The sequence below is a fragment of the Onychostruthus taczanowskii genome, unplaced genomic scaffold (genome assembly GCF_017590055.1).
Source record: "Onychostruthus taczanowskii isolate IOZ18803 unplaced genomic scaffold, ASM1759005v1 scaffold1, whole genome shotgun sequence".
Lineage (NCBI taxonomy): Eukaryota > Metazoa > Chordata > Aves > Passeriformes > Passeridae > Onychostruthus > Onychostruthus taczanowskii.
Window position 1 is genome coordinate 26045475 of NW_024496525.1, and position 27960 is coordinate 26073434.

General features: G+C 33.5%; 1 protein-coding gene across 5 annotated transcripts in view; it reads left to right on the forward strand.

Annotated features, from left to right (window-relative positions):
- PPP4R4 (protein phosphatase 4 regulatory subunit 4) overlaps positions 1-27960 on the forward strand; it is a 65576-nt gene that overhangs the window by 31001 nt on the left and 6615 nt on the right. For 2 of the 5 annotated variants that reach the window (XM_041412447.1, XM_041412273.1), the window contains 19 exons: positions 5132-5279; positions 5982-6055; positions 7031-7137; positions 9603-9710; positions 11705-11826; positions 13370-13492; positions 15595-15764; positions 16792-16911; positions 18357-18434; positions 19248-19331; positions 20417-20599; positions 21315-21420; positions 22158-22305; positions 22807-22951; positions 23809-23850; positions 25991-26066; positions 26569-26649; positions 26988-27081; positions 27514-27584. In XM_041412447.1, coding sequence (XP_041268381.1) covers positions 5132-5279; positions 5982-6055; positions 7031-7137; positions 9603-9710; positions 11705-11826; positions 13370-13492; positions 15595-15764; positions 16792-16911; positions 18357-18434; positions 19248-19331; positions 20417-20599; positions 21315-21420; positions 22158-22305; positions 22807-22951; positions 23809-23850; positions 25991-26066; positions 26569-26649; positions 26988-27081; positions 27514-27584 — 2080 coding nt within the window. Of the gene's footprint in view, positions 1-2856; positions 2955-5131; positions 5280-5981; positions 6056-7030; positions 7138-9602; positions 9711-11704; positions 11827-13369; positions 13493-15594; positions 15765-16791; positions 16912-18356; positions 18435-19247; positions 19332-20416; positions 20600-21314; positions 21421-22157; positions 22306-22806; positions 22952-23808; positions 23851-23941; positions 24017-25990; positions 26067-26568; positions 26650-26987; positions 27082-27513; positions 27585-27960 lie in introns of those variants that run through there. The other 3 variants (XM_041412576.1, XM_041412365.1, XR_005953260.1) reach the window with 3 other exon arrangements.

Sequence of the window (27960 nt, forward strand, 5' to 3'; positions counted from 1 at the left end):
ATGTGTGAGTGTAAAAGTGCTTTGAGAAGAATGATTTGAAGTTGCAAAGTAATTGGTAACCCTTTAACTTGCACCAAATATTTGCAGTTACAACCACATTAATCTGACATGTATAATCCAGTCTTTCTAAGTCAACCTACTGGCTTCAAGAAAGGTTGGTTTGGTTTTTTTATGCTTACCATACTGAATCCATTTTTGCCTCTGGTTTTCTACTTTGAGAGCAGAATTCTTCCTAAAATTAAGGAGGAATAAGAAACACTGGGGTTTTCTACCCTTATTTTTCAGGCTGTGGAGAAGGGCTGGTCTTGACCTGTCTTCAATAAAAAGTCTAGTATGGGAATACAGTTTTTGATTCTAGTTTTAAGTTTTTTATATAGGGATGAAGAAAATATTTGGAAGTGTGATAATTTCCATGAGTAGGGAAGTATTTGTACAGTGGGAGTTGTATCTCAGTGTGGTCTTTGATCAGGCTGAACTTAGTTACTTTGTAAAAGTATCTTCCTGTATAATATTGAAGACATTCAACTGAAAACAGTATATGAAGAAAGAAGCATTAGGGGTTTCTATGAAAGACAGAAATGTCTTTCTTCTTAGAAAGATACCCATATCTTTTTTATAGAAATATCATCTTTCTGTGAAGATAGAAATATTTTAAATGAAGCAGACAACTTTAATAATAAATGCAATCAATCTTTGAGCAAATTACTGAGAAAAGTAGTGTGGTTTTCATCTTACAGTATCATTTAAACCCAAACTGGATGTCTAGAAAGACATAAATTAAATGAAACCTAAGTTAATGGGCTCCAGACAGAGGTAAAAAAGTAAAATATAATGAGGTCCAAATCAAAATCCAGGAGTTCCTTTAAAGTTTAAGCTTTATAAACTGAAAGTTTGTGGAATGTATATGAATTAAGTTCCTTTCTGTGGCAATGCTCTTATAAAGCCAGTTCTTCAGTGGTGTTCTGTTATCTAATATTTATCTGTAATAGAAGTAAAATGATGTTGTAACCACTTGCACTGCACTTTTAACTGCAAAACAGTATTTGACATAATTAACTTGACCTATTTCTTTTTTCTTAACCTTGTTTTTTATTGGAGGAATCATCCTGACCATTAAATGGAAACTTTTATAGTCTGTAAAGGCATAATTGAACTCCACTGTGATTAGAGCCTTGCAAATGTAATCTGCCATTGCAGGGAAATAAACTGATTTAAATTGCTGCACTTGGTTCTCCTTCTTTAGCTTGGGAGTAATCATTTGTGAAATCAAATTGGCACATGAAAAATGAATTGTGCAGTTTCAGAGGGCTGTTTCAGAGGGCTGTTTCTTTGAAGGCATTGTTACAATATAATTGCATAAGGAAACCAGTGTACTTATTTAGTATACTTGCAGACACCCAAAGCAAAATTAGCATTTTTATTAGAGCTGAGGGTAAAGCAGATGAAGAAAGAAATAAATACATGGAATGTTCAGTCTGAATACATTGCAAATTTGTATTTCGTTTGTGAAAAATTGATAAACCTAGTTACTTCTAGAAATATAGAAATGGGTGTATGCAAATTGCTTATTCTGTGAAATATAGTTAAATTAAAATTGTGTCAAAGACACTATATATTTAACATAAGTGTTTTAGCTCTGAGATGAGTAAAATCAATACATCAATAAATGGGACATACATATAAAAGTAATTATTGAATTCAGTGTCAGTATTTTGGTTATACTATTTAAACAAGCATACAGTATATAATTTAGATGTTAATGTAGGAATGAGATTGGGAAGTTTTCTTTAAAAATTATGCTGTTAAAATGAAGTTGCATCCTTGCATGTGTTCTTCTGCTTAGAGAAGCCCACTCTGGATTTCTGCATGCACCTCCTCATGAACCTTGGAAGCCATTGAAACGCAGATTTAGGGAAAGCTTAGATATTCTTATAAGCATTTCTCTTTGTGCACAAAATTGCTCTTTTCAAATGACATTAATAGTATTTTTTCTGCTTTCCATCTTTGGGCTCTGCAACTGAAAGTGGTGGAGGGAGATGCAGGTGTCTATCTGAATGACTAATAAGACATTTTTCCAAATGCTGTGATTGCAGCAAACTATGCTTATTGTTGTGTATATATCAAGCTTTATTCAGTGTTGACTGATTAGTTCCAAATTAATTTTCAGAGTTACTTATTTTCTTAATATATCAGCCTCCTCTTGAAAGCTTTTCTTTTCTGTAGCTGATTTTGTAGTTTAAGAAAAGGTGGGGTCATTTTTATCCTTCCTTATACCAAACATTAATTTTAAGATCCATTCTCATTATATTCTTCAGCTTCTGTAATCTCCATTATTTCTGTGTCTTTTAGTCTTTTAGTCTAAAATTTCTGTCATACCAATGCAGTCACTAAAATGAATTGACTATGTCTCTGCTTGCAGCATTCATTCAAGAGAATTCTGTTGTTGCAGGACAAAATGTGCATTTAAACTAGAGATGAATTTTCATTTTTCCAATTAATGGAATAAACTAGGCTTTCTAAATTTTAAGTTTTGAAGCCTGAGTTTAACTTTCAGATATTAGAATATTTAAGAACATGTTAATACCCTTAAATTCCATTAAATACTTCATGCTTGTCTGAATAAGACAGACAGGGAGAGCTTTTTTAGTCTGGAGTGAAAATTTGTGGAGTATCCATGTATAGAAAAATACACTACTTTCTAAATAAATATATTAAGTAAATTTAAGTTACTCAGCTTGGGTTTTATGAAGATGGAAATAGGAGACCCATGCTTTTCCAAATGCAGTACTGTACAGTTCTGAGTGTGCAGGCAGGTGTGTGAGCAGTCTAGACATTTACATTTCAATGTCTCCCGAGGTTCATGAGGAGGCACATCCAGAGAATGTGTTCTCACACATGACTATCCAGAGTTATATGAATCAATGGAGGAGACTATTTGGAAACTTTGTTTGTGGGTAAGTAGCCCTGTTTGTATTACGTACAAAGTAAATATGTACGGAAAACTGAATTCATAGAATCGCAGAATTATTTAGGTTGGAAAAGACCTTTAAGTTCATCAAGACCAACTGTTAACCTGGCACTGCTCCATAATTTTCTGGTCTGCACTGCTATGTTAGCACCTACAGTGTGTGGATAGTTCTCTTGGTGATTTGATTTTTGTGACTTGTTTTTTTGAACAAGTGATAAGCCAGAATCCCAGAAAAGTATGGACAGGTATTCTGATCCCAAAAATATTCAAAATGCAAAACTGGTAGGTGTCCTTATTCTTTCTTGGCTATGGCTGTAAGAGCAATGGTGGAACAAGGACAGAGTCTGTGGAAATAAGAAGGTGGTTTCCGTGGGTGTTGAGTGCAAATATTTTGTTGGATAGCAGCACAGTGCTGTTTCTTTTTTTCATTTGCGGGAGCAAGGACACAGAGAATCCTTTTAAAAAGAAACGTGGTTGTAAACTGGGATGGGTCTTGAAAGAGAAGGTGTTGTTCTCCTTGAAATAAGCTAATAATTGTACAGTTGTATGCACAAATGGCTTGACATTTGTAGAATGAGAACTTGTTTTATACCAAGTCAAATAGTAATTTCTCAGATGTTCTCTACAAACTATTTTCTCAGCAAAATTCCTCTGATATGCAATGCTTAGAGTCATAGAATCGTTAAATCTGGAAAGACCCTAAGATGATTGAGTCCAGTTGTTTACCCAGCAGCACCATTTTCACCATGTCCCTGAGTTCCATATCCAGGTGCCTTTTGATCACTTCCAGGAATGGTGATTCCATGGCAGCCAGTTCCAGTGCCTGACCACCCTTTCAGTGAGGAAATCCACTCTGTCCCCAGCCTGTAGCACTGCAGGGTTTGTGTGACCCAGTGCTTGCCTTTGTTGAACCTCAGGCCATTAAGGGTATTAATTAAGAGATGAAACAGGACTGTACTCAACACTGAGCCCTGGGGATCCCCTGGCTGCCAACTGGATGCAATTCCATTCACCAACACTCAGGACCTGGCCATGCAGCCAGTTTGTGACCCAGTGAAGAGTACAATTCATAAGCAGCTATGCACTTAGCTGCAAAATTAGTATTTTTTAAAAATCTGATCCAGGCTTATTTTTATTTTCAATTAATTTCAGCTTATTTTTGATTTTAGGTGAGTGATCTGAGAAACCACTGTTCATATCAAGCAGTTTAAAAAAGAAACAAAACCACATACATCAAGTGCTAAGTAGGAAGTATGGGCTTTAGACTCCTATTGAATTTGGAGTAATTTGTAAAATGAGTAGTAGTAGAAGAATAATGCTTTAGTAGAAGAATAATGAACTTTTTATTTTCTTGGGAAATAGAAATACACACTTAGAAAAGTAAACAAATAGAATGTTCATTTAGTTGATAGATATTTACAATTACTAATACTTACAATGAATGCTGTGCCAAAGATTGCATCCTGCAAGTCTGTGCATAAATCTGAAATTTAAAATTTAAATTGCCTGTTTTTAAACTTAAAAAAATAGTAATATTTCATTTCACTTCAACATACTAAATTTGTTTAACTTTTGAATGGATGATTTTAAAGACAGCCTAATTCATAACATTTTTGTGTCAGAGCTCAGAAATAAATATGTTTAGTTAGCTAGATAAATATTCTAGTGTATCTTGCTTTATTCTTAAGACAATATATATGTACTTTTCATTTGCATTCTCTGTTAGTCAAGGGATGAAATTTAAATTGTCTTCTGCTATTTAAGTATCTCTTACTGAATGAATGAATGAATGAATGATGAATGAATGAATGAATGAAATATTTATTTTTAATTCATGTGCATAAACAACAGGAGTGCAATTGTTGGCTGGTCTGTTTCTACCTCTCGTTTTGTAAAGTAGAAAAATCCACGCATTGCATTGATGAAACTTAAAGTCAAAAAGAATATTATAAGTAACTTCTTTTTTTCTTGGAAGATTCATGATATATCATAAGAAAATTTAATCTCTGCAATAAAATGTTATTAAGAGAAAATAATTTTACAGCAAATTTTTTAGTTTACCCAAGTTGTTGCATATTAATTTTAAAAGTGAATGTAAAAATTTGGATGTTCTTTTAGTACATTCTGCCTCACTCTAAATTGTTATAATTTGTAATTATACAGGAGGTTCTGCATGTTGCAGGAGTGGAAATGCAGTTAACAGCTGCTGTTTCTTTTTTGACTGTTCTGCAAGAGGAGTCGGTGTCCATCCATACGTACTCCCATTCCTTCCTACACATCATTCTCCAGAACCTGGAACACAGAGATGCAGGTCAGGGCTGCACAGCTACTCTGATGGCTGATGACCTCTACATGTTTTGTTTCCTTAGTGACCCTACAGTGCTTTGTCTACAGTGAGTGCAATCACTGTGACTTTCTATCCAGACTTGCATGAATGGAAAGATTTTTGCATGATGACCACTTTCATACTGATATTTAAATGTAATTCTGATTGAAGCAGGAAAAACCCCTCTTACTTTGTCTGAAGGATTAAATCCTAAAGTTGTTTCTGAGTCTGAGCTTCTCCTGAAGTACCAATATTTTGTGGCTGAGAAAGTGGAGGGAGGATGGTTGACAATTCTTCTGTGTTGCTTATTTTTTCTTAATTTCTTTGACAGTAGTTTTAGAATACAAAGGAAAGAAAAGGCCTGTTGTGCAACTGGAAAGTTTCAGTGGGTGTAAGAAAGGAATATGCTTCTAAATGAGGGAAATTAGCTTTATAAAGCAATTAGAGTACTTTTTAATTTTATATAGGAATTGGAAAGTGAAAGTAAATGGGGGCAGACCTTGCTTCTTACCTATCCTACTTCATACCCTGGAGCCTTGAAAGTTAATATAGTGGCTTTCAGATTCATAGCTCCTTGAAGATGTGTGTAAAAAGTTAGAGCAAACTTTGTAAAACTGGTATATGTTTTGGTTTAGTTGTTGTATGTACAGTATAAGACATCACATATAACTCATACCTTTTAAACAGGTGTCAGCAATGCATGGTTGGAAACTCTTCTTGCTGTAATAGAAGCTTTACCAAAAGAAACTGTCAGACATGAGGTAATACTAATCTCTCATGCTAACAAAAAAACCCTAAGATTGTAAAATTGTATTTCCCTGTAAGTTTTATCCACCCCAGTCAGATTTGTGGCAGTTTCATACCTGTGAAAATGGTAATGGTTGTGGAACACACTGTAAGAGACAAATGGGCAAAAAGGCAAGACAGGAAGGTCACTTCAAAAAAAGTAGTGTTCTTCAGCAAATAAAATTAACACTTATTTACACTCCATTATTTACACTCCATTGTAATATTTCCATTGCACTTTGTACTTTCAGTGACGTGTTTTCCTGCAGCCTGTTTTGATTTACAGGGTAGTATCTCACTCTATGTCTTCATGAAGAAACTACATTTTGTTTACTGTTGGACTAAAATTGCAATATCTGCTAAATGGATCTGAATGCTGGAGATCCATTGCTTAGTGTATTTCAGTACTTCTTGGTGTACCAAAACTCTAATGCACTGCTTAATTTTTCACTGTGTAGCTCAAGAAAGAAGAACAAAATCTGTCACTAAGTTATAATGCCAATCTCCTTTAGTTAGATAATTTATTCACTTTTAAATGTTCATATTTTTTTAAGTTCAAAAGCTTTGCAACAGACATACTGACTGTGTTAAAACAATATGGAGTTTTAAATATATGATTGTTTGTGTAGTATAAAAATTCTCATTAAAAGAAGAGTAAAATCCAGAACTGTTTAAAAATTCAACTTCTAAAGGGAAAAAGATAAGGTTGGAAGAAGCACAGAGAAATTATTCTAGTCACCTCCAAAATCTAATTGCACTGTAATTTTAAAGATGTCATTTAAACAAAATTGACTATTAATGTGCATAGGCACCATTATTTTTAATACTGATTAATTCAGTGAAAAGGTTAATGACGTTTGGGATATGTTTTTGTAGATTTTTGTTGGAAGAGGAATACTTTGATGCTCACAATTTTTCTGCTCACATTTCTTCTTTTTTTCCCCACGTAGATCCTGAATCCTCTTGTTTCCAAAGCACAGCTTTCTCAAACACTTCAGTCTCGCTTAGTTAGTTGTAAAATCATGGGAAAAGTAGCTAACAAATTTGAAGCTCATATGTAAGTAGACTGTCAATATATTTTCATTCTGCAGTGTAAACCAGTATTTTTTTGTTAGTGGACAAAAATTACTACAAGAAAAGTAAACTTTATTGCAAAAATAAAATACTTTTTTTTTCACAGATCCTTTTCATTATTTAATTGGCATGTTTAGACTTGCTGATGTTCATAATTTTATAACTTGAGTTTGTATGTTCTTTCACAGATTTGAATGGATACCATTTTCAGGCCATTCTTCCATATTGTTTTTCTTACTAGAAAATAAGCCATACAGTGGATTTCTCTGCAAACTTACAGGCGCAAAATAGAACTTCATCTCCTTTGAGTTTCTTGTCATAGGAGGAGGAATTCCATTCCTAACTTTTTATTATGTAACCAAATTTAGCATGTAGATCTGGGGGTTTTTTTTCTGTCTCTAATTAAAATGTAGATATATGAGGAACTACTGCTGTTCCCTGATATTATCCAGCCCTTAGATTCAGTGTCTGTGAGCCTGGACAGAAGAGCGTGCAATGATGAAAGTAAATCCAAGTCACTCATCTGCTCAAAGCAGCTGGTGTGGCACATTCCTTGGTCAGTTTAGCCAGACCTGTGATAGCAGGACCACTTCCCCTAATGTGTTTGTATCCAGGCAATCCAGCACAGCATGGCTTTGAATTACAATAGAAATCCACCGTGGGCCACTAAGTGCCCAGGAACTGTCTAGTTGAGGAAGCACACTCTAATAATGATTTTGATCTGCCCCAAAATGTAAGAATTCAGCATAACAGAAAAGAAGAAAAACATGACAAGGCATTTAGGAATAAATTTCTTTAGATTATGTTTTTTTTCTTCAATAAAAAAGAGCTAGAAGCACCCAAAAGGAAACTATCTAATTTTTTTTTTCTTTTCTGTTTAGACTATACTTGTTGGACATTCAAAATTTAATGAAAATGGTAGAGTAGTATTTTTTGAGAATGTTACCAAATATTTATGTTCTAAATCTCTAGGACTCTGTCAGAATAGCAGCTGCGTTTATTTATTTGATGTTACATTCTCATGGAAATAAGTGACTTTACAGATTACTTGGAATCTTATGTGAAATATAGTAGTGTTAATTAGTAGCCATAACAATCACATCTTTTGTGGTGTTTCTTCAACATGATTCCTTGCTCTGCAGAAGCAGGAATCCCCACTTTTGAGTAAACAGGTCTTAGCACCTTTTCTGCACAGCCACTACATTTTAAGAAGATAACTCAGAATTTTCTGGGATATCTTGTTCTTCTGGTAGAGAGCTCTTGAGTGCAGTTCAGAGCTGGGTCCTCAGGTTTAGAATGTGGCAGACTGAGTAAAATTTGGGATGCACTCTCATTCCCCTTTCAGAAGGGCTCTTGGTACAGGCCCAGGAGACGTATCTATCCTCAGGAGTAGGCAATATATAAGCATATCTTCACTTTCTTCTGCAGAATGGCACAGTTTTTTCTCATAAAATTTATACTAGAATTAAAAATTTTGTATTTGATGTTACTCCCAGGTTATTTTATATCCTGTCCTTGTCATGGAACATTAGTTTTTCTACCCTCCAATGTTCCAAGTTAAAAAGTCTTTTTTTCTTTTTATGTAGCCCCTAATTTAGAGTATTTTAAAATGCTGAACTTCCAAGACTGTACAGTTTTTGAAACTTGAGGCTAAATTTTTTCTGTAAGAGGTAAATAAATTTTCACTGAAATGAATGGAGGTTGTGCAAGCTGGCTTGAAAATTTGCTTGTCACTGTCTACGTATTATTTATCTTGAGTTTTGCAATAACATAAGGATTTTTGTAGAGATATTTTATGAATACTTATAACAGAAGTTTCACTTGGGCAGTGAAAGGAAACACAATGGCTCATTCTGCCAAGTTTTAATATGTGTTTTTACTGAAATAGGAATCAAAATTTTTATTTTGTATCTGCCGTTGACTTACATGAATACTTGGTCTACTTGCCTGAAGGCATTGCAATATTCAAGCTTTTAATCTTAAATTCTTTTTCTCCTTTCTTCCTAATTATATCTTGGGTGATACCTGCATATCAAAGATGAGGTATTACAGACATTTAATTGGGATTTGTATTTCCATTTATATAATATTTTTATTCTTTCAGTGGCTGTTCAGAAATTGTACTGAAGATTAGAAGTTACTAAATGAGGACAGCATTCTACTAAAGTAGCCTACCTACTATTTTTGTAGTTTATAAGAAATAATAGATGAATATGAGCAAATTATAATAACAGTAAATATTCCTTTTCCTGTCTCTTTGTAACACATATTTGCATCCAATGTACAATATTCTTTTCTAATTGCTGTTTATCAGAAAAATACTTTACTGTCTGTGACAAATTAGTAACTTTTTATATGGGATAAACAAATAATATGTGAGTAAAGTTCAGTACTACTCATTAGATTTTATATATTCTTTATATTAATAAAAAATGTTCACATTTTTAGTGTTAAAAGAGAGGTTCTTCCATTGGTAAAATCACTGTGCCAGGATGTGGAATTTGAAGTTAGAGCTTGCATGTGTCGGCAGCTGGAACATGTAGCTCGAGGAATAGGGTGAGTGCAATTTGCCTGATTGATCTTAAATGGAAAATATTTCTCTAAAATGTTAACCTAAACACTCTTTTTAAAATTGCTGAATTAATGCATACTCAATAATGAATTTGGAATGTACAGATGTGTTCTTAGTAATTGGCTGTTGGCAGCTGTCTCTTTTCCACTTTTAGATTTTTTTCTCTCAATAGTAAAACTGCTGAAACATAAACCCAGCAGAATTTTTAAAATAATTACTTCATCTATAGTTTCTTGAAATTATCTCAGTTATCCATTGGTGGTATTTGTGTTGTTTAAAAATTCTGACAATTATTAGCAGTTTAATAATTACTGTGCAGTGTTTTGAGAAAGAATGCTAAATGGCTTTTGTAAACATATTTCAGCTCAGTATCAACTTTTACTTGAAGCTTGAAGGCCTTCAATATTCACACATAGGATTGAAAAAGTCTGGAACTTTAATAAAAGAAAATGTTAATTACATACAGGATTGGTCTCTGAGTGAACAAATATTTTTAAAATTTGAGGTCTCTCTACCTGTTATTTTGTCAGGGAGGAAAAAAAGCAATAACTTCTTTTACAGATTGAAAATTTGTCAAGTAACATTCCTTACCCAGTGCTAGACAGCAGAGATAGATTAGATCTTATACTAAAAGTAACCATACTGGAAAGGAAATTTTCTTAATTCTGTCTTTAAAATGAACTAAATTTCACTTATTCTATCTGGAAGTTGAAAGTTTAAAAAAATCACAGGTATTATGCAGTGGGAAATGAAAGCATTACTGGTAGTTTACCCCATCTTAGAATAGTGGGTTTAATAGGGTTAAATACTTTGTTATCAATTAGTGATCTGTCCTGTGTATTTTGATTTGATTCTTTCCTCACCAGCTGTTGTTTTTAGCATTAATGTATTCATATAGACTGTTCTATCTCAGAAGTTTTTGCTTAATTCATTATTAGTGCTTTAGATGATTTAATCTCATGAGAAATGGTGAACATTGAGTGCTTTCAGTATGGAAGCTATCTCAGTGTGTCATGTTGAGGATGAATAGGTAGTAAGTAAATAAAAAAATAACTAAGCAGACATGAACAGCAAATTTTCAGGTAAATATTGAAGGTATAATGTGACAACAGTCCAAATACTTATTTTTACTAGTTAGTGTTACTGCCACTACATGATCTATCATTTTCTCGTAATTTTATTTGAATGTTTAATCATTTGCTTGGAAGAATACTGTTAACACCTCTTGTTTTGCTGGTGCAATAGGTATAATAAACTCTGTAAGGTGCAAATCACTTTGATGCTGATTATAGATATTTAAAAGGATTATTGTTTATATTGACTTACCAAAGGGGCAGCTGTTACTGCTTTAGTCTGATTGGAAGGGATATTTTGAGCATTTTATTTTAGCATCCTGGAGTTAAGTATTAGCAGTATGTTAGTAGGTCAGTACATACCAAGGTAAAAAAGGACAAGCAGAACGCCTTCTTTACTGCTTTAAACCAAGGCCAAAAGTCAGTGTTTAGACTAGAAATGGCATTTTCTCTGAGCAGTAGATGTTCTCTGTAAAGGAGGCTCATCTTTCATGTATAAGATTTCCAGACACTTGAATCCAACATGGCTCATACTTATTAAATGTTGACTTTGGACCATCATATTGAGCACAGTTGATCATAAGAATTTTCTTAGTGATACAGTGAAATAGCCATAGTCCTTTGATTTTATTTCAGGCTACATTTTTTCTAATTTATTTTGAGCTAATTTGAATGCTTTTTTAATGATGAAGTTCTGCATTTAAAGTTTGCATGTTTCCTTGGCTGACAAAGAAGAAAAGTCCTGAGATTGATCGGAGGTTTTTTATTTAACATTAATTTGAACTTTGTTTTTTCTTCTTGACTCCCAAAAAAATATCTAAATGAGTATTTAAAGGGAGAATTCTGTTTTGCAGTGGCAGTATTGTTTTAATTGTAAGTTTTCTTTTAATTGCTTCATGTTGCAGGGCAGAACTAACAAAAACTGTGGTGCTTCCTGAGTTAGTGGAGCTGGCAAGAGATGAGGGCAGCAGTGTACGCCTGGCTGCTTTTGAGACCTTGGTGAACCTGCTCGATATGTTTGATGCAGGTAAGAATCTAATTTAGGCTTCCTAGCCCAATTTTTAGTCCTCTAGTGCATCTTAAAATTGTGTTTAAATGCTTTTTGTTCTGACTGCATTATTCAGACATTTCTAATTTTATTTTGTTCGTTGCTTTGTCCTTTGTATTTCCTTTTATTTCATGTCTTGCAGTGCTTTATATGCAGAAAGTTTTAAGGGAGGTGAGGTAGTTGTCCATGAAATCAATTATCATATTCAAAATTTTTAACATAATATGCCTAAATTGAATGAGTAAAATTACTGCATAAATTATGGGAATATTGTGTTGCTAGTATTTAATGAATTAATGTAGTGCAATCAGTACACAGAATACAAAGTGTTAGCTCGACAAAAATGTACTGCACAGCAACTTGGTGATGAATTACTACAATATATGGTTGTGTTTAAGCCATATAGAGGAGTGGGTAAGCAGGAGAAAAACGTAGCTTAGTTTTGGGGAGAATACTGTAAATGGACTTTTTAGCAGTGAGTCTTTATATAAGTAAGTATGATAGTAGGTTAATTTTCTGATTCTTGAGCCTCTGTATTGATGCTACCAAGTTTGTGCCTCTGTTTGCACCTCTCACTCTTCCCTCCTCCTCGCCCACCCCCTGCTGTAACTACTGCTTTGAGTCACTGTAAGGAGCTTAGAGAAAGCAATCAGGGGTTATTTACAGGTTTTTAAGGAAAGTTTCTAGAAAATGGGATTGCGTGGGTTTTACTTTCATTGCTGAACTAGAAAATGAACACTTGAATGTAGATGACCCAAAATTACATTCTCAAGTTTATCTCCCCACAATATCAAAATATTTCTTCAGGCCAATCTAACTTTGTTCAGTCACAATTATTTGCTGAATGTTGCTGTTGATCTACCATTAAAAAATCATTATACTTTTAAAACTCAAACATTTTAACACAATTATTTTATTTAAAATAAGTCAAAAGGTACAAATTTCTTGAAAATTTTGCGTGTTTATTTTATAAGGACACAAAGTGTTTGGATTTGGCTTTAATTTCTAAATTATTTCACTTCTTTCCTGTGTCCTTAATTATTTTGTTTCTCTGTGAATTTATCATATACCAAAAGATTTTGAAACACTTCTCAGTAGGTTAAAAAAATTAACTTGCAGAATATCCTTATTTTTCTGTTTACCATCAAAGTCATGTTCAGTCTTGATCTCCCTGCATTCCTACTATTGTAGGAAATCTTGTTGTAGTAGTACTGTAGTATTCTTTCTCTCCCTATATTCTTGGTGAATGGAGAAGGTAGTGACTGATTTATTCTCTGCCTCCTACTTTACTGGGGGATGCCTTTTCACTAACAACAACAACAAAATGAACTTAACAAGACAGGTACTAAATTTAGGATCATTCTCTCTACCTCTTGTTTGGTACCTTCAGTGAGTGCCTGCCAGAACTAATCCTGAGAATGTTAAATGAAATTTTTCTCATTTTATTACAGAAGTTCAGTCTCTGTGCTCTTTTTAAAATGTTGACAAATGGCTAATTCTAAAAATTTCTTCTGTTTTTCAGATGATCGGAGTCAAACTGTTCTCCCATTAGTGAAAGCGTTCTGTGAAAAATCCTTCAAAACAGATGAATCTATCCTAGTTTCTTTATCTTTCCATTTAGGGAAACTGTGTACTGGATTATATGGTATGATTTAATTTCTTTTTAAAAATCTTAAACATGAGGGAAGATTGGAGAATTAGAACCCCTTGGAATGGTAGTTAGATTTTGGAAGTTTCCTCTGCGGGTGCCCATCTGCATATTGTTTATTGTTGGTTTTGTTTTGTTTAGACAGGGTCAAAGATGGCAGCATGGTGTTTGATCTTTATTGGTATGACTGACTTTTTTTGGGTATTCTGGAGCTTGTGATTTGGATGATTGAATTTTTGAAACTAGAAACCTTTGAAAACATTATGATAACTTTGTTCTTTTCTGTGCTTGATCTTCTTTTTAAGGCACAGTGCAGAGTGTGGCCCATAAGGAACTTCAGGGGAGAAAGGGGATGCCATTTGGATTCCCCAGTTGCAGCTGAGGCCAATCTGTACTCATTACTTTTATACCCATAATCTGTGCTTGAATTTTCACTTGAGAACAACTTTCCTTGATAATTCTGCCCACCATATTTTACCTGTGGAGGAAGAGCACACAATCGTGGCTTTACGTTATAATTTCTCCCTAGACTCTTAAAACCTTTGATCTTTCCTACAGCTCTTTAAAATAAACCTTCATGATTATGCTAGAGACAATCGAAGTGTCCTTTGCTTCACTACAGATTACTTGAAATGGCTGTTCCACAGTGTCAAAATGTTATTTTCAGAAACAGAGAGCTAGGACAGTCCATCCTGTGTTTATCATGTTTTTTGAGTCTTCTTTTCTCTAGGTTGAATGACTAACTCCTGATCTTTCTTCACCTCTGAACTCTATCTGACAAGTCCATATTTTTCTTGAAGTGTTACACCTTAGGACAGTTGAATGAAGTGAAAGGATTGCTTCACGTGTCTTGCCAAATATATTGCTGTTCACATTTTTCAGTATGAAAAATTGCCTCTTTCAAAAAATCTAGCAGCTAGTTAGTCTTTCTCTTTCCTGGCCTTGTGCAGGTGATGCAGATCAGGCTAAGCATGGTACCTTACTGCTGTTCTAATGGAATAATAGTCTAAAGTTTTAAGACCATATGTCCAGTTACTGAAGACCATTTTAAACTCTGTCTTTCTGAAGAATGAACATTCTCTGTCCTTGTTTGATGCTTTCAGAATGCTGAGTAAGCAAAGTCTCTAGTTTAGCATCCAGAAAATGTATGAAAATACTGAATAGTACCACAACTAGGATAGAACTTACTTTATACAATTGCCTATCTTGTATATGGGTAGTTTTCTCTTACTTGTTTTTCCAAGCAGTTTTGGAGCACTTTTAGAGTTTTTAATCTATCACTCCCGTTCCCTTGTTGTGAAAGTCATGACCCTTATTGCCTCTTTTGTTTCCCAGGTCCTGTTTTCCCATACTAGAAGGAAATTGAATCAGTTTGACAAGTCCTCCTTTTGCCATGTTGGCTACTGCTATTTTTTTGGGGGATATATGTGGGGGTGTGTGTATGTTGGTATTTAGTAGTAGACTTTTTTTTTTTTTTGTTTCAATTTTTTCAAACATGTGAAAGTAACCTGACTTACGTAATTACATGGCTTGTCCTTTCCCTCTCCAGTTATTAAATATAAGTACCACTTCAGATCTTTTCTATTCTGTTATTTAAGATTTCAACAGCTAGTACTTTGAGTACTGGAACAAAGCACATCTGACTGCACATTTTGAAAACCTTTTGTTTAAGATTCACTGATCTGTTGTTTCTCTACTTAAAGCTTGAATTTTTGTCAGACTTATTAATTGTACTCTACTAATGATATTAGTGGAACTAAAAAAAAATTCTTAAGAATTTCAGCTTTCTTGATACCAATCAGTGAGAGCTTTCCCTTGCTCTCTGGAATAGAAAATTGCACCTTTTCTTGGTTATTCTCTTATTACTAATGTACTTGTAGTTTTTTTAATTCTTCTTGCTAGTTACATTCCAGTTTGTTTTGAGTACTTGTGTGTAGTGATTATACTCTGCTAGATTCAAGGCAGGTAGAAGGAAGAGGAGAGATAAAATCAAGATATTTGATAGATTTAAAAATAATATTTGTTTGGGTACATTATTAATAGCATTTGTAATGAGGAAAGTTTGTTGTTTTGTTTGGTTTTTTTTTTCTTTTTTTGAGGCATTTTTACTCCTGAACAGCACTTGCGATTTTTGGAATTTTATAAGAAGCTTTCCACACTGGGTTTACAGCAGGAAAATGGGCATAATGATAATCAACTACATCTGCAAACTCTGGAACAGGAAAAGAAGTATATTTCAGTGAGGAAAAACTGTGCTTACAATTTTCCAGTAAGTAATATTAATTTAAGGTTTAATCTTTAATTTGTGTTGTGCATGTAGTTCTCTAAATAGGACGATAGAAGTGATAGAGGAGTTATTCCCAAATTGTTCATTATTATCTAGATTTTAGCTCTTTCCTGCAAAATTTCAGTTAGTGAGGTTGTGCAAAAGAGTTAGCAGGAAATACTACTCTGCAGAGCCTCAGAAAATTATTGGCAAATTTGGACTGAGGAAATGATGTTCTAAGAGTTGACTGGTCTTATTCTTTCTTACACATTTTCTCCAAACGCTTAGCACAAAGGATTTGGGGAAGGGTCTGTGAAACAGAGTCCCCAGTCTCAAACCACTTGAATCCACACTTTGACATTCATTGTGTGTCACATCATTCTAGGGAGCTGGAGATTGAAACTGAATGCTCAGGTTGATGTTTTAGTCATGTTCCTGCGTGAGTACATAAAGTCTTTTCAATTTTATGTGAGGTTTTTAAATACACCAGTCATATTTCTGTAAATCCACTTTGTATTTTGACATGCTGCATTTGTATTCAATGAAAACATTTTTGCACCAAGAGCCAGTAGACAGATATTTTTTCTTCTGCCTTTTAAAGGCAAACACACTGTAGGTAGACATCTGTTGGTTTATTTGAGCAAAACCAAGATATGTACAAACACAATCATATTGAAATTCAGATTCTAGCTTTGCTGCTTGCTAAAATGTTCTTTGTTTTTGAAGTATCCATTTGCAGTTTGTGCTAGAGTACAGAAACATTAACAATATTAGAAATCTTAAGTTTTATATCCCACGGTTTTAGTCCTTATCTTCAAAAAAACAGCCTGCAGCATGTATGGAAGATAAATAAATTCAGTTTAGTTCTCGGCTCTGGATTTTGTCTGGTGCCTGTGTTTTAACAAGGCCAGCAAAACCTCCACACTTCCTCTGTAAAATAACAATCTGTTACCTCTCAAGTTCATCTGATAATCTCTGCTAGTGTCATCCTTTAGCTGTGTAATTAAAAAAGGACTTTATCCTTCCACAGGCCATGATTGTTTTTGTGGATCCAAAGAACTTCCATTTAGAACTTTATTCTATATTCTTCTGCCTTTGTCATGACCCCGAAGTTCCTGTCAGATATACCATGGCCATAAGTTTTTTTGAAGTAAGTCTACAATGGTTCTTTGTTACTGTTCACGTGGTTTTATTTTATTTTGTTTTCATCTTTAAGCTTACATTTGTGGCTGTTCAACCAAAATAAAAAGACATAAGAAAATGTGCTGAGATTATTTAGTTTTTCAAGGGTGTTTGGTTCCTTCTAACCTCTGTATATAGCCCATATACACATGTTATTTTATTTGTGTGACATTTGCCTGCAAGAGATTACTGCTAGGTCAGATTGTAAGGAGCAATGAAAAAAATGTACAAATGCATAGGTATTATTAACTACATGGAGTGAATTCCAGAAATTGTGTTTCATAACACTCTTGTGTTTCAGTCTTTGATCCCATTTTTTTGCTGGGGAAATTGGTAAATTAAGCAGTTTGATGAAAATTTTTAAATGAATAGCAGAGGGAAAAATGGCTTTACTTCCACCATTGTAAGAAAGATGTATGGATTTCCAGTTCTCATTACCTATTGATGTCTTGTTTTAATGAAAAATAGTCCAACATAATTGTTGAAATTATAAAATTAGCATCAATTCTACATAATATTTTGTTTTAACTGTATAGCACTATTAAGGTACTGCCTGAATATAAGAAAAGTATTTTAGCTCATTAAAAAAAAAAAAAAAACTGTAAAATTATACCTTGGTCTAAATGTACATTTAGTTCTTGTTGATTTAATTTTAACAGTTTAACTAGGCAACCACATGACAGGCAAAAATGAGTAGTTTATGGCATTCCCTGCTAGCTGGATTACTTTCCAAAAAATAAAGTCCTTGTAGCTATTTCCTTAAAGCTTCATCTTGATTGAAAGTAAGCTCTTATTTTCACTTGGCTTAAAGGAACATTAAAAAACATCATCTAAATATTTCTTGTGGCAAAAAAATCTCATTCATTAAGTTTGTGTTATGCTTGCTGTAAAAGCTTTTTAATAGCATGGGGATGGACTGCTGGTGTTTTTTAAAAATTTACATGAGACTTATGAATCACATGAGTCACAGTCAAAAACCAAAAGGAGTAAGGAGTGGAAACTTTGGGTGGAAAGTTGGGGAAACTTCAAATCCAGCACAGGATAAGAAAATTTTGCATTTCATCTTCTGTAAATTATACAGCAGGCTGGCTCTTAACTCTCCTTTTACAGCATTTGAATATTCCTCAAGGAAATTTCTAGCCTTGCAGTGCAGCCTAAAAAAATCTTGTTAAATGTGAAATAGAGTTAATTCCAAAAGCATGTTTCATAGTTAGATAATAGACCTGTTTCTTGTCTCATGTTCTTTATATAAGCATATTTTTAATGTGATCAGTGGGAAAGTACACAGCTTTAGGAAGCTGATATTAAACACTTTTTTCTGTGTCTCTTCATGCTTGCTGTAAAGTAAGAAAGTAGTGTTGTGCCATAGAACTAAAGAATGTTTCACCTTGCTATCTTACTGTCATTTTTTAGGTTGCTAAGCTTTTAAATTCTGATGTGTATACAATACATAAAGAACTGGTTACACTATTACAGGATGAGTCACTGGAGGTAATACACTTCTATTGAAACTTTTTTTGCTTGTTACATCAAGGTAGATTATCTTCATGTTTAATAACTCTTCACTAACACAGCAGGGTAACAATTTGAAATGATTAGCAGCTTTTACTTCTGTTGCACAGACTCTGCATAAAGATGCCAGCCTCCTGTGAATAAAAAGGAAGAAAATAGGAAGGTGTTTGAATTTAGTAAACTTACCACACTAAATTTATTTGGTTTTAAAAATACTAATTCTAAATAGTTTTAATTGCTCTATTATTTATTACCTTATAAACTCTAAAAAGCTTTAGGTTTGGTACTATATTAAAATAATAGCTGATAGGATTCAAGGTCTTTTGCTTTGTTTCATTTTTATTGTCCAGTAGAGGAGGAGATAAAGAAGTTGTGTATGGTTTGAAGAATAAGATTTACAGAAAGAGATTTGGTCCGTGGTAACTTGCATAGAGCATGGATCTGTTACATTGCAGTTAACACAGTGAGACTTTTTAGTATGGAAAAAAGAGACATATTCAAGAAAAAATCACCATTTCCTCTGGTACCAGTTACTCCAGTAATAAGTTAGACTACTCCAGTTGTAAAACTAGTCTGAGCACATAAATAAAATCTGAGACCTGTAATGCTTATATTACTTACTGCATTAAAATATCAGTCATCAATGCAGCTAATCAATACAACTAATCTCCATTTTTTTTCAATATGAGAGAGCAGTAACTTGAAAGGTGTCAGTAGGGACATGTTGGTGAGAGTTAAAAAAGGAGCTGAGTTAATTTACAGGCCTCTTTCATGCAGCCTTTCTTTAAATAGGTGTTAGATGCCCTAGTAGGTCACCTTCCTGAAATCCTTGAACTAATGACTAACGGAGGAGAAAACAATGGATCAGAAAGCAAGGTGGGTATTCTCATGGGGTTTTTAACATTTTCTTTCTAAGTGAGGGTAGTAAGAAATTTCAGACAAATTTTGCTTCCATGATTAGTTTCTGCTTTGGAGAGATATCCATTTGTTGGGGTTTTTTTGTTGTGTGTTTTTTTTTTTTTTTTGATTGTTGACATTATAAGCTTCAACTTTAAAAAAATTTGGAAAGATTAGAGTTAATGTGAAAATGAACAGTTTATACATGTTCTTTTTCTAATTGACCGGAGATAAGTGAAAACACTTTGGTTTTGTGTTAAGGGATTAATAGCTAATACCTCTTTTAAATTTTTTCATATTGATGTATCAATTGCTCATGGGTGCCATTTTCAGGCTTCTGCTAGAAGGAAATCTATTTCCTGAAGTGAAGACACTGAATTGAGAGATCAGTACTCAGCTCCCACCTTTTCTAATTTAATTGTTTGTGGCTCTGGGTGATGGTTTATTCCACGACTCCTCACCTCTAAGATGGAACAGAAAGGATGCTGTTTTTGAGCATACTTCCTAAATGTATGATAAATTGAGATATTGCAGCAGTATAAGAACTGAAGAAGTTTATTTTCTTGTACGTGAAGAAGTTGACAGTGTAATTTAGAAATTGTAAATATATATAACATACAGCAAATGCAATGTCAGGTGTGGCGGTCTGTTTAATTTTTCTTAATATTAAAGGGAATTTAGCTTGGATACTAAAAATTCTTTGCCTTCTACTGAGAAAAGATGTACAATTCCTACTAAAATTAATTCCTACTAGAACTAATTAGGGGATTGAGAACAATAACTACAAAGATTAAGAGGATAAAAGAGAAATAGGATTCATTTGGTTTGAGAGAGAGAACGCTGAGGAGAGTTGGCGTAATGGTTTTAATATCTGTAAAAGGGTGTTACAAAGAGAACGGTGTTTAGTTTTCTTTTGTCAGGAGAAGGATTGGAGATGAAAGTGAATTTAGCTAGGTACTGAAATAGCTTTAGGATTAGTCTTCCCTTTTAATATTGTTATGATTTGCTTTTTAAGCATAGTGACAAGACACATGTAAAATTATTGTCTATATTTCTGTTTCTAGTTACTCTCTATTCCTGACTTGATTCCTGCATTAACGACAGCAGAACAGAGAGCAGCGACTTCTTTAAAATGGAGAACGCATGAGAAGCTACTACAAAAATATGCATGTCTCCCTCATATCATATCAAGTGATCAGATCTATTACCGTTTTCTTCACAGGATGTTGACAATCATTTTGACAAATGTGAGCCCACCTGTCGCTTTCTCATTTGCTTTTGTTTGTTAATGCAAGTTAGACCACTGGATATTTGCTTTGTGTAGTACTTCCTGTGTTATATTAAAGTCCTATCTCTTTCATATGGTATATCAAGCCCTGTCATTTTTTCTATGAGATTTTTCAATGAAAACTTGCTCCCATTTGAGGAGCAAAATTTGGATTGACAGTTTTCCTCCTACCCAATACTTCTTCGTTTCCTTGTGCTCATCATCAGTTTGTTTCTAGTTATATCAAAACTTTTTGCTCTGAAATATGCCTTCTTTTTCCTGATTCCATATATTACATTGTCTTTGTTCTTTATGAAAGAACTCTGCATTTCTAAAATAAATTACCATTTAGAGCTACTAGTCTGAAATTTTACTGAGTTAATTCAAGAATAAAACTGTTGTAAGAGAAGATGATGGAAATTTTATTTCTAACACCTGCAATACAGAAGGTGCCTTACAAACATGGAATATTTTAAGGTGCTTATGAAATAGTTAAATCTACAAGTTGGGCAGAAGGAATAAAGAATCAGGTGTCTCATGAACTGGCCAAACTTCATAATTCTCCCTTATGTTATGACATTTATTTAAAAATTTATAAAGTTAGGCTACTTTCTAGCTTTTTTTCTAATTCTGTATTTGCTTTTAGTCATACACCTGCAGATACATTTAACTGTGTTCCCTTTATTTCTTTCAAGAATGTCCTGCCAGTCCAAAAAGCAGCTGCTCGGACTCTCTGCGTTTATTTGCGCTACAATCGCAAGCAAGAACAGAGACACGAGGTTATTCAGAAACTGATTGAACGTAAGAGGATCTTTCCTCCATTACTGAGAAATGAAAGTTAGTTTTGGCTGAAGATCTATTTACAGTTGCATTTATTCAGTGTAATTTCCTTCCATCATTGGAGGGACCATGCTTGGAAGACATTCAGTTGCTCATATTATCACCAGCAAAATGTACAGTGCGTATGAGCTGGAGTTTATATAAGTTTATATAAAAGGATTGGGGAAGAGGCAAGAAACTGATAATGTGCCAAGACCCTTCCAACCCTACTTCTTTTAGCCAAAATTACTAAGTTGTGGGTGCAGCAGTATAAAAAACAGAGTTCCACTGTAGAAGTAAAATTCTCTAGATACTTCAGCTTAATAAATCTCAGAAATAAATTTATTAATCAGTCACTTAAATTTGATGTTTTGGTGTATGCTATGTGTTTTAAAGGTAGCTTAGGAGTTCTCATTAATATTCCTTGATGTTTATGCAGTAATTTTGATACTCCTGTGACATGGTTTGAAAGGCATACAGGATTTTGTTTAACACTGTAGTTAGTTCACTTGCTCTTTTGCTTTTTCAAGTGCTCACTGACAGAATTAATTGGATTCAGAATGTTAGTTTTTTACTAAAAGAAAGAATTGAGATAGGCTGAGAATGTGTCTTTTGATGCCTGTGATTATCATCTTTTAAGTCAAAGGTCAGCCTGTGAAATGTTTTCTGTCTGACATTGAAAACTTGACAGATAATATCTGCAAATTTTTATTTTTCAGAACTGGGCCAAGGAAAAAGTTACTGGAACAGACTTCGTTTTTTAGATACTTGTGAATTCATTATGGAACTGTTTTCAAAATCATTCTTCTGTAAATACTTCTTTTTACCTGTGCTTGAACTTACACATGACCCAGTGGCAAATGTCAGGTATGTACAATATGTAGCAATGTACAGGAAAAAAAGCTTTAAATAATATATTAAGAAATACTGTTAAAAGTTTTATGTTTTGCTTAAATAATGGAACTTGAGTAAAAACATAAAGAGCCTTCAGAATGACCAGTATTAAAGATGCAGGGGAGCATGGGAATGGTGCTAGAAAATCCCAGAAGCAGGTCAATAGGTAACAGATAAAGTTAGGTGTGCATATCACTTGGAAAATCTAGAGGTCTCCTTATTTTTCTAGATTTTAAAAAAAACCCAGACAAACCAAAGATTTTTGTGGACTGTATTCATGATCTATAGAGACTTTTTGAAAACAGTATGTCTGGAATCAACACATAAGCAACAATCACTTCTGAAAAATAAGACCATTTAATTATTTTGTGTCAAATGCTAGCATGCAATACATTGAGAATTAATGATATATATTAAGCATCTGCATCAAAAGGTGAATATTTGGGTTGTTTGTTTGGGATTTTTTTTTTATAGAATGAAGTTATGCTGTTTGTTGCCAAAAGTCAAATCTACTCTGAAGATTCCCACTGATAAACATTTACTTCAGCAGCTGGAATTATGCATAAGGAACCTTCTGTGTCAAGAAAAAGACAAAGATGTCTTGACTATTGTGAAAAGAGTAAGCACTTTTCTTTTTAAGCAGCATTTAATCTCGGGTTTATCACTAATGTTATGCTTCCCATGGATTTTCTTAATATAAGAACAGGAGATTAAAAAATTCCATTCTCTATTACGCAATTTTGAACAATTAAAAGATGATGTAGTATAGTATGTTCTGTGAAATTTAGGAGTGTTAATGTTTCCTTGGTTACTTAAATTGCAGTTATTTTGTAGTGATTCAAATTCAGGATTTTGGCTCAATGACCATTTATGAAAAAAAAAAAAAAAGACTAGAGAAAGATTGAATGTTGATTTTATTAAAATTCATCAGGTTTGTGAGACAGAGATATCTTGTTAGACTATATATTTTACAATATACAGACAAAGCATTTGCAGGATTTTAAAATGTTACAAATGTGTTTTTAATGTGGATATTCAAAAAAGTACATCTTTAAGGAATGTCCATGCTTGGTCTCAAATTTAGAAACCATGATGTGAAATAGCTCAAGTAGGTGGCTTCCTCACAGGGCCAGTCTGCAGGATAGAGACTGAGTGAGCACTTGTGTGGAACCTGCTGAGTCAGACACAGGTTCCTGAGTTGCTTTTTTCACTCCTGGTTCCTAAGCCTGTGCTATAGCTATTCTTGCTGAGGTGCTTCCTTGACTATATTTTGATTTCCATATAGATATTCTGTGAATCTACTCATTGTGTGTCTCAGCAGGGCTCTGAGAATACTCTCTGACACTTTTAAACTGCATTTGTACCACAGAAATAAAAGCATAGGCTTCAAATATGTAGGAAGAAAAGACAATTTTTTACTTTATAGTGTGGCATGCCATAGAGTAATAATAAATAATGTTTTAATTTTCTTTATAGACAGTGTTAGAATTGGACAGAATGGAGATCTCTGTAGATGCTGTAAGTACTTACTAAGTTTAATACTTATCAACTACTCTTAGTTTCCATTTTCATGTAGTGATTTTTTATTTTTATTTATTTTATTTTGAAGTTTCAGAAAAGATTTTACAAAAATGATTTGTTGGATCAAGAAAAAGATAGCCAAGAACATCTCCTTTTGGAAATGGTATATTTTATCAGTACACTGTCATTATTTTAAATAGATTGTAGGTCCTTATTAATGAGGCAGTAATTTTAAGGTAGGGGAAATGTGTATTTTGGAGAGACCTGATGGGTTCATTATCTGTGTGTGGTTTCATTTTACACTTTGTAATAGAGTTAAGTCCTTCAAAGTAACATGTAACATTTTCTTCTTTGCTACGTAACTTTTGCTGTATCAATTAGAAAGGCAAACTTGAGTATAACATGATAAACTGCAATGAAACACCTCAGAATTCACGTACAGCTTCCCTAGGCAAAGAAATTGATCTCATAACTTCTTAACTTCTTTTGTCCCAAGGAAGCTGAAGAGTGCTTATGCTTACAGGCTTTCCAATTAGCCAGGAAAGAGACAAAAGCAAAAGATGCAGTAAGCACTTCAGCACACAGCTTATATCTTCACCACACCTCCACAAAGCCTAGACCAGACCACTGCAGTCCTCCCATCTGCTGCCTCCCCTCCAGCCTCAGCTGGGAGAAGCTGAGCAGCTGACAGGAGTCAGAAGATCCTAAAATTGTTAGCATGATTCCTGTGACTTCTAGTAACTAAACTTCTTTGTGGTGAACCAGAAGAGATTCAGCAGTGTCCCAAAAATGCCCTTGTTTCCTACCTTTGTGGTCCACTTTGATGTCAGTGGGTATTGCGGGTCAGTATGAGCAAGTACACCTGAGCCACAGACTTCTGCCACTTCACTGTCCCCAGCCAGCTCGAGCTCTGTGTTCTCAGACCTGCATACACACACTCACAGTCTTGAGCTGAGCTCGAGTAGTCTGCAGGTAGATACAGTCTTTTATACTGAAATGCTTTATACTTTATGCTTTTATACTGAAAGGGTTTGCATGGTGCAAAAGAGCCTCCAGTGCTCCTGTGTGTTGTATGATGACATCAGTTCTTACCTGTTTCCACAGCTATACTTTAGAAAAGCACCTGAATTTTTATGGTATGGGCACTGATCTGTGCCACCCTTCTGTAACACAAAGGCCTCATTAGCACTGTCTGTGAGTGGCATGCTTTTGGGGATCCTGAGAGGGACACAGTGAATTGTGGCATGTTGCAGTCCCAAACAGATGAAGGGCCATTCAACCCATTAATGTCAGATACATTAAATGTATCTGACTGCTAAAGATTTTAATACTGAATATGTTAGCAGATTTCCTTAATTTTAGTAGTTGACTTTATAGAAACTATTTTCCAGCAACCCTGACCTGAATTAATTACCTCTTTCTTTTCTTGATTAGGTAGTAATTAGAACTACATGGAAAATATAGATGAGAGCAATTACGTTTTATTTAACAATTTTTATTATGAAAATGGTATAGAAAATAAGCTATTATTGTATAGTTTTTTGAAGCTGGAGTGATATTTACTCACCAAATGGAATATACTTTTAGGCTGGGTAGTATTACAGAAGGGCAAATAAATTCCATGAACCTCAACAATTTTACATAGTTGATTTTGTTTTTCATAAAGATTCATCAACTGTAGATGTTAATTTTAGATCTTTATAAAGTTTGAATATAAGTGACACACCTTAAAATTTATAAAAACATTTTCATTGAATTGTATGAAATAAAAGTGTTGCCTGTTCAATTTTCAGAGTGTCTGTGTTATAGAAAATTTTTACATTGCCAGCTGCCAATGTCTGTATCTTTTTGAATATAAAAAACCCCAAAAGCCAGGCATAATTTCAATTATAAGTTACAGATGTGAACTTCAGCTCTGAGCTTTCTTCAGATTCAGTGGTTTCAGATTCAGTGGTTTCTTCAGTGGTTTTTAAATGAGATGTGTACCCTGATTTCTTTCTGCACTACTTAATTGGCTCTCTGAATATTCATCAGGGATTGTACTACTAACAGGAGAGTAGAAATGAACTGTTATTTGGAAACACAAATTATTTACTTTTATCTGAATAATAGCTAAGAAAACTATTCATTCTTTTAGGAACAATTAGAAAAAGAGAAGCAGAAAAATGAAGGAAGATCTACAAATATTAATGATAAAATGTTTGAAAAGAAACGTAAGTTTGTTTATTTGTGTACATGTTTACGCATGATTTACTCTTCTACAAAGGTAATAGAGGAAGGAGCAGGAAAGAGACACTTTATAACATAAATAGAGATTTAGAAATTGCATATAAAAATTGTTTCTATGTATTTCTGAAGTTATGAAACATTATCTCATACTTTATATATTATAATACATATATGTTTTAATAAATTAATAATTTAATAAATGTATGTTTTAATATAATTAAAATATATTTTAATTATAATACATAATATGTTTTATTTTGGGTTTATTAATAAAATACATTACCGTTTTAGTTCTCTGTTATTTTTAATTTTGGGATATACTGTAAGTACTTTTCTGTGGTATTTCTGAAGTGCTAGTAGCAGTGCATTATATATTATTACTGTTTGGTCCAGGACTATGATATGTTATGTCCTCTCTTTTATAAAAATTGAAGTTTTAAGAGGGAAGGGATTATACTCGACTTTTTTTTTTTTTTTTTTTTTTAGGTAGAGACAGTAAAACATCATCAGTGTTGGCAAAAAGTATCAATCTCTCTATTTCTGGAAGCTCTTCTGGTACCTCAGCAGGTAAGAAGAGGTCAAAAACTCACCTGGAACACTTTGATCTCACATCATCAGGTTAAACTCCAGCAAAGCTGCTGTTGACATCTGTGGACCCAAGTTACACCTACTGCACAGTGGAAAAGATGCTTCTCCTAGAACTGAATGTATTTTCTATGGTTTTTTGTTTTGTTTAACTCTGTAGTATATAAATAATGACCTAAGGTTTATTTTTTTTAATTGAAGTATTTAAATAATCTCATTCCTTCATGTACTGTAGATTGACAGAAAAATATATTTTAAAGTGTTCTTAATTATTGAGGAAATTCAATATTCATATTAAAAAATGTTTTCTGTATTTTTAGGCAAAGAAGAAAAAAAATCCAAGCTGGTTCGAAGCCAATCTTTCAGTACTCAAGTACTGCATCCAAAATACAGCAACATAGACAAGTGTCCTAAGTATCTTTATAATCTTCATTGCTTACCTCATAGGCAGATGTTTGCTAATAGACAGCTCTTATGAAATTAATGCTCATGGATTTGTGAAAGTAGTGATGTACTCACTGAACTGTGACTTGTATTTTCAGCTTTCTGTTTAATTGATTAACTGAGGGAAGAAACATCTAAGGCATGCTGAAACCTAGAAATGGTTGTGAATTTCTTTTAAGTTAATAATCACCTTTTATCATATATTAAAAGGATTTTTCAATATGAATTGCTAAATCTAATTTCATGTGTTTCTTAAAGACATTTCAGCATAACTTTCTCATTTAATTTTTTCATATAAACTCAGAAATAACCTCCCATACTATTAAACGGCAGGATGATACAATTAAGAGGAACACTTTTGGAAATAACCAACTTGGTTTTGTTTTTTTTGATTTTTTAAAGTAAAAGTTCTGCTACAGGATATACATCTTCAGTACCAGGAATGGGAAAGAGTTGTATGTTATCCTTTAGTGGTAAGTAGGTTATTGTAATGTGTTTTACTGCAGTTTTTTTGTGTGGGTATTGAATATATGGGCCCAGTTAGGCAGGCGTACTCTAAGATGTCATCCTTCTAAAGAAAGCAGAATAATAGATATCCAATACATTGGGACATTTAAGTGCTAGTCTAGTAAGTGTATTTTTCAGATTTTTTTTTTTTTGCCTATACATTTGTTTTAATTTACATTTAAAAATAGTAAAAATAAACTGAGTTTGTCATGTCCTGGTTGGAATTTCAAGTATCATCAAAAGGTTGGGTTTGGAGTTTTCCCCCACCTATTTTACACGAGGAGAATGAGTATTATGTAAAACTTCAACTGAATTAAGAGAGAGAAACTACTGTTTACATTT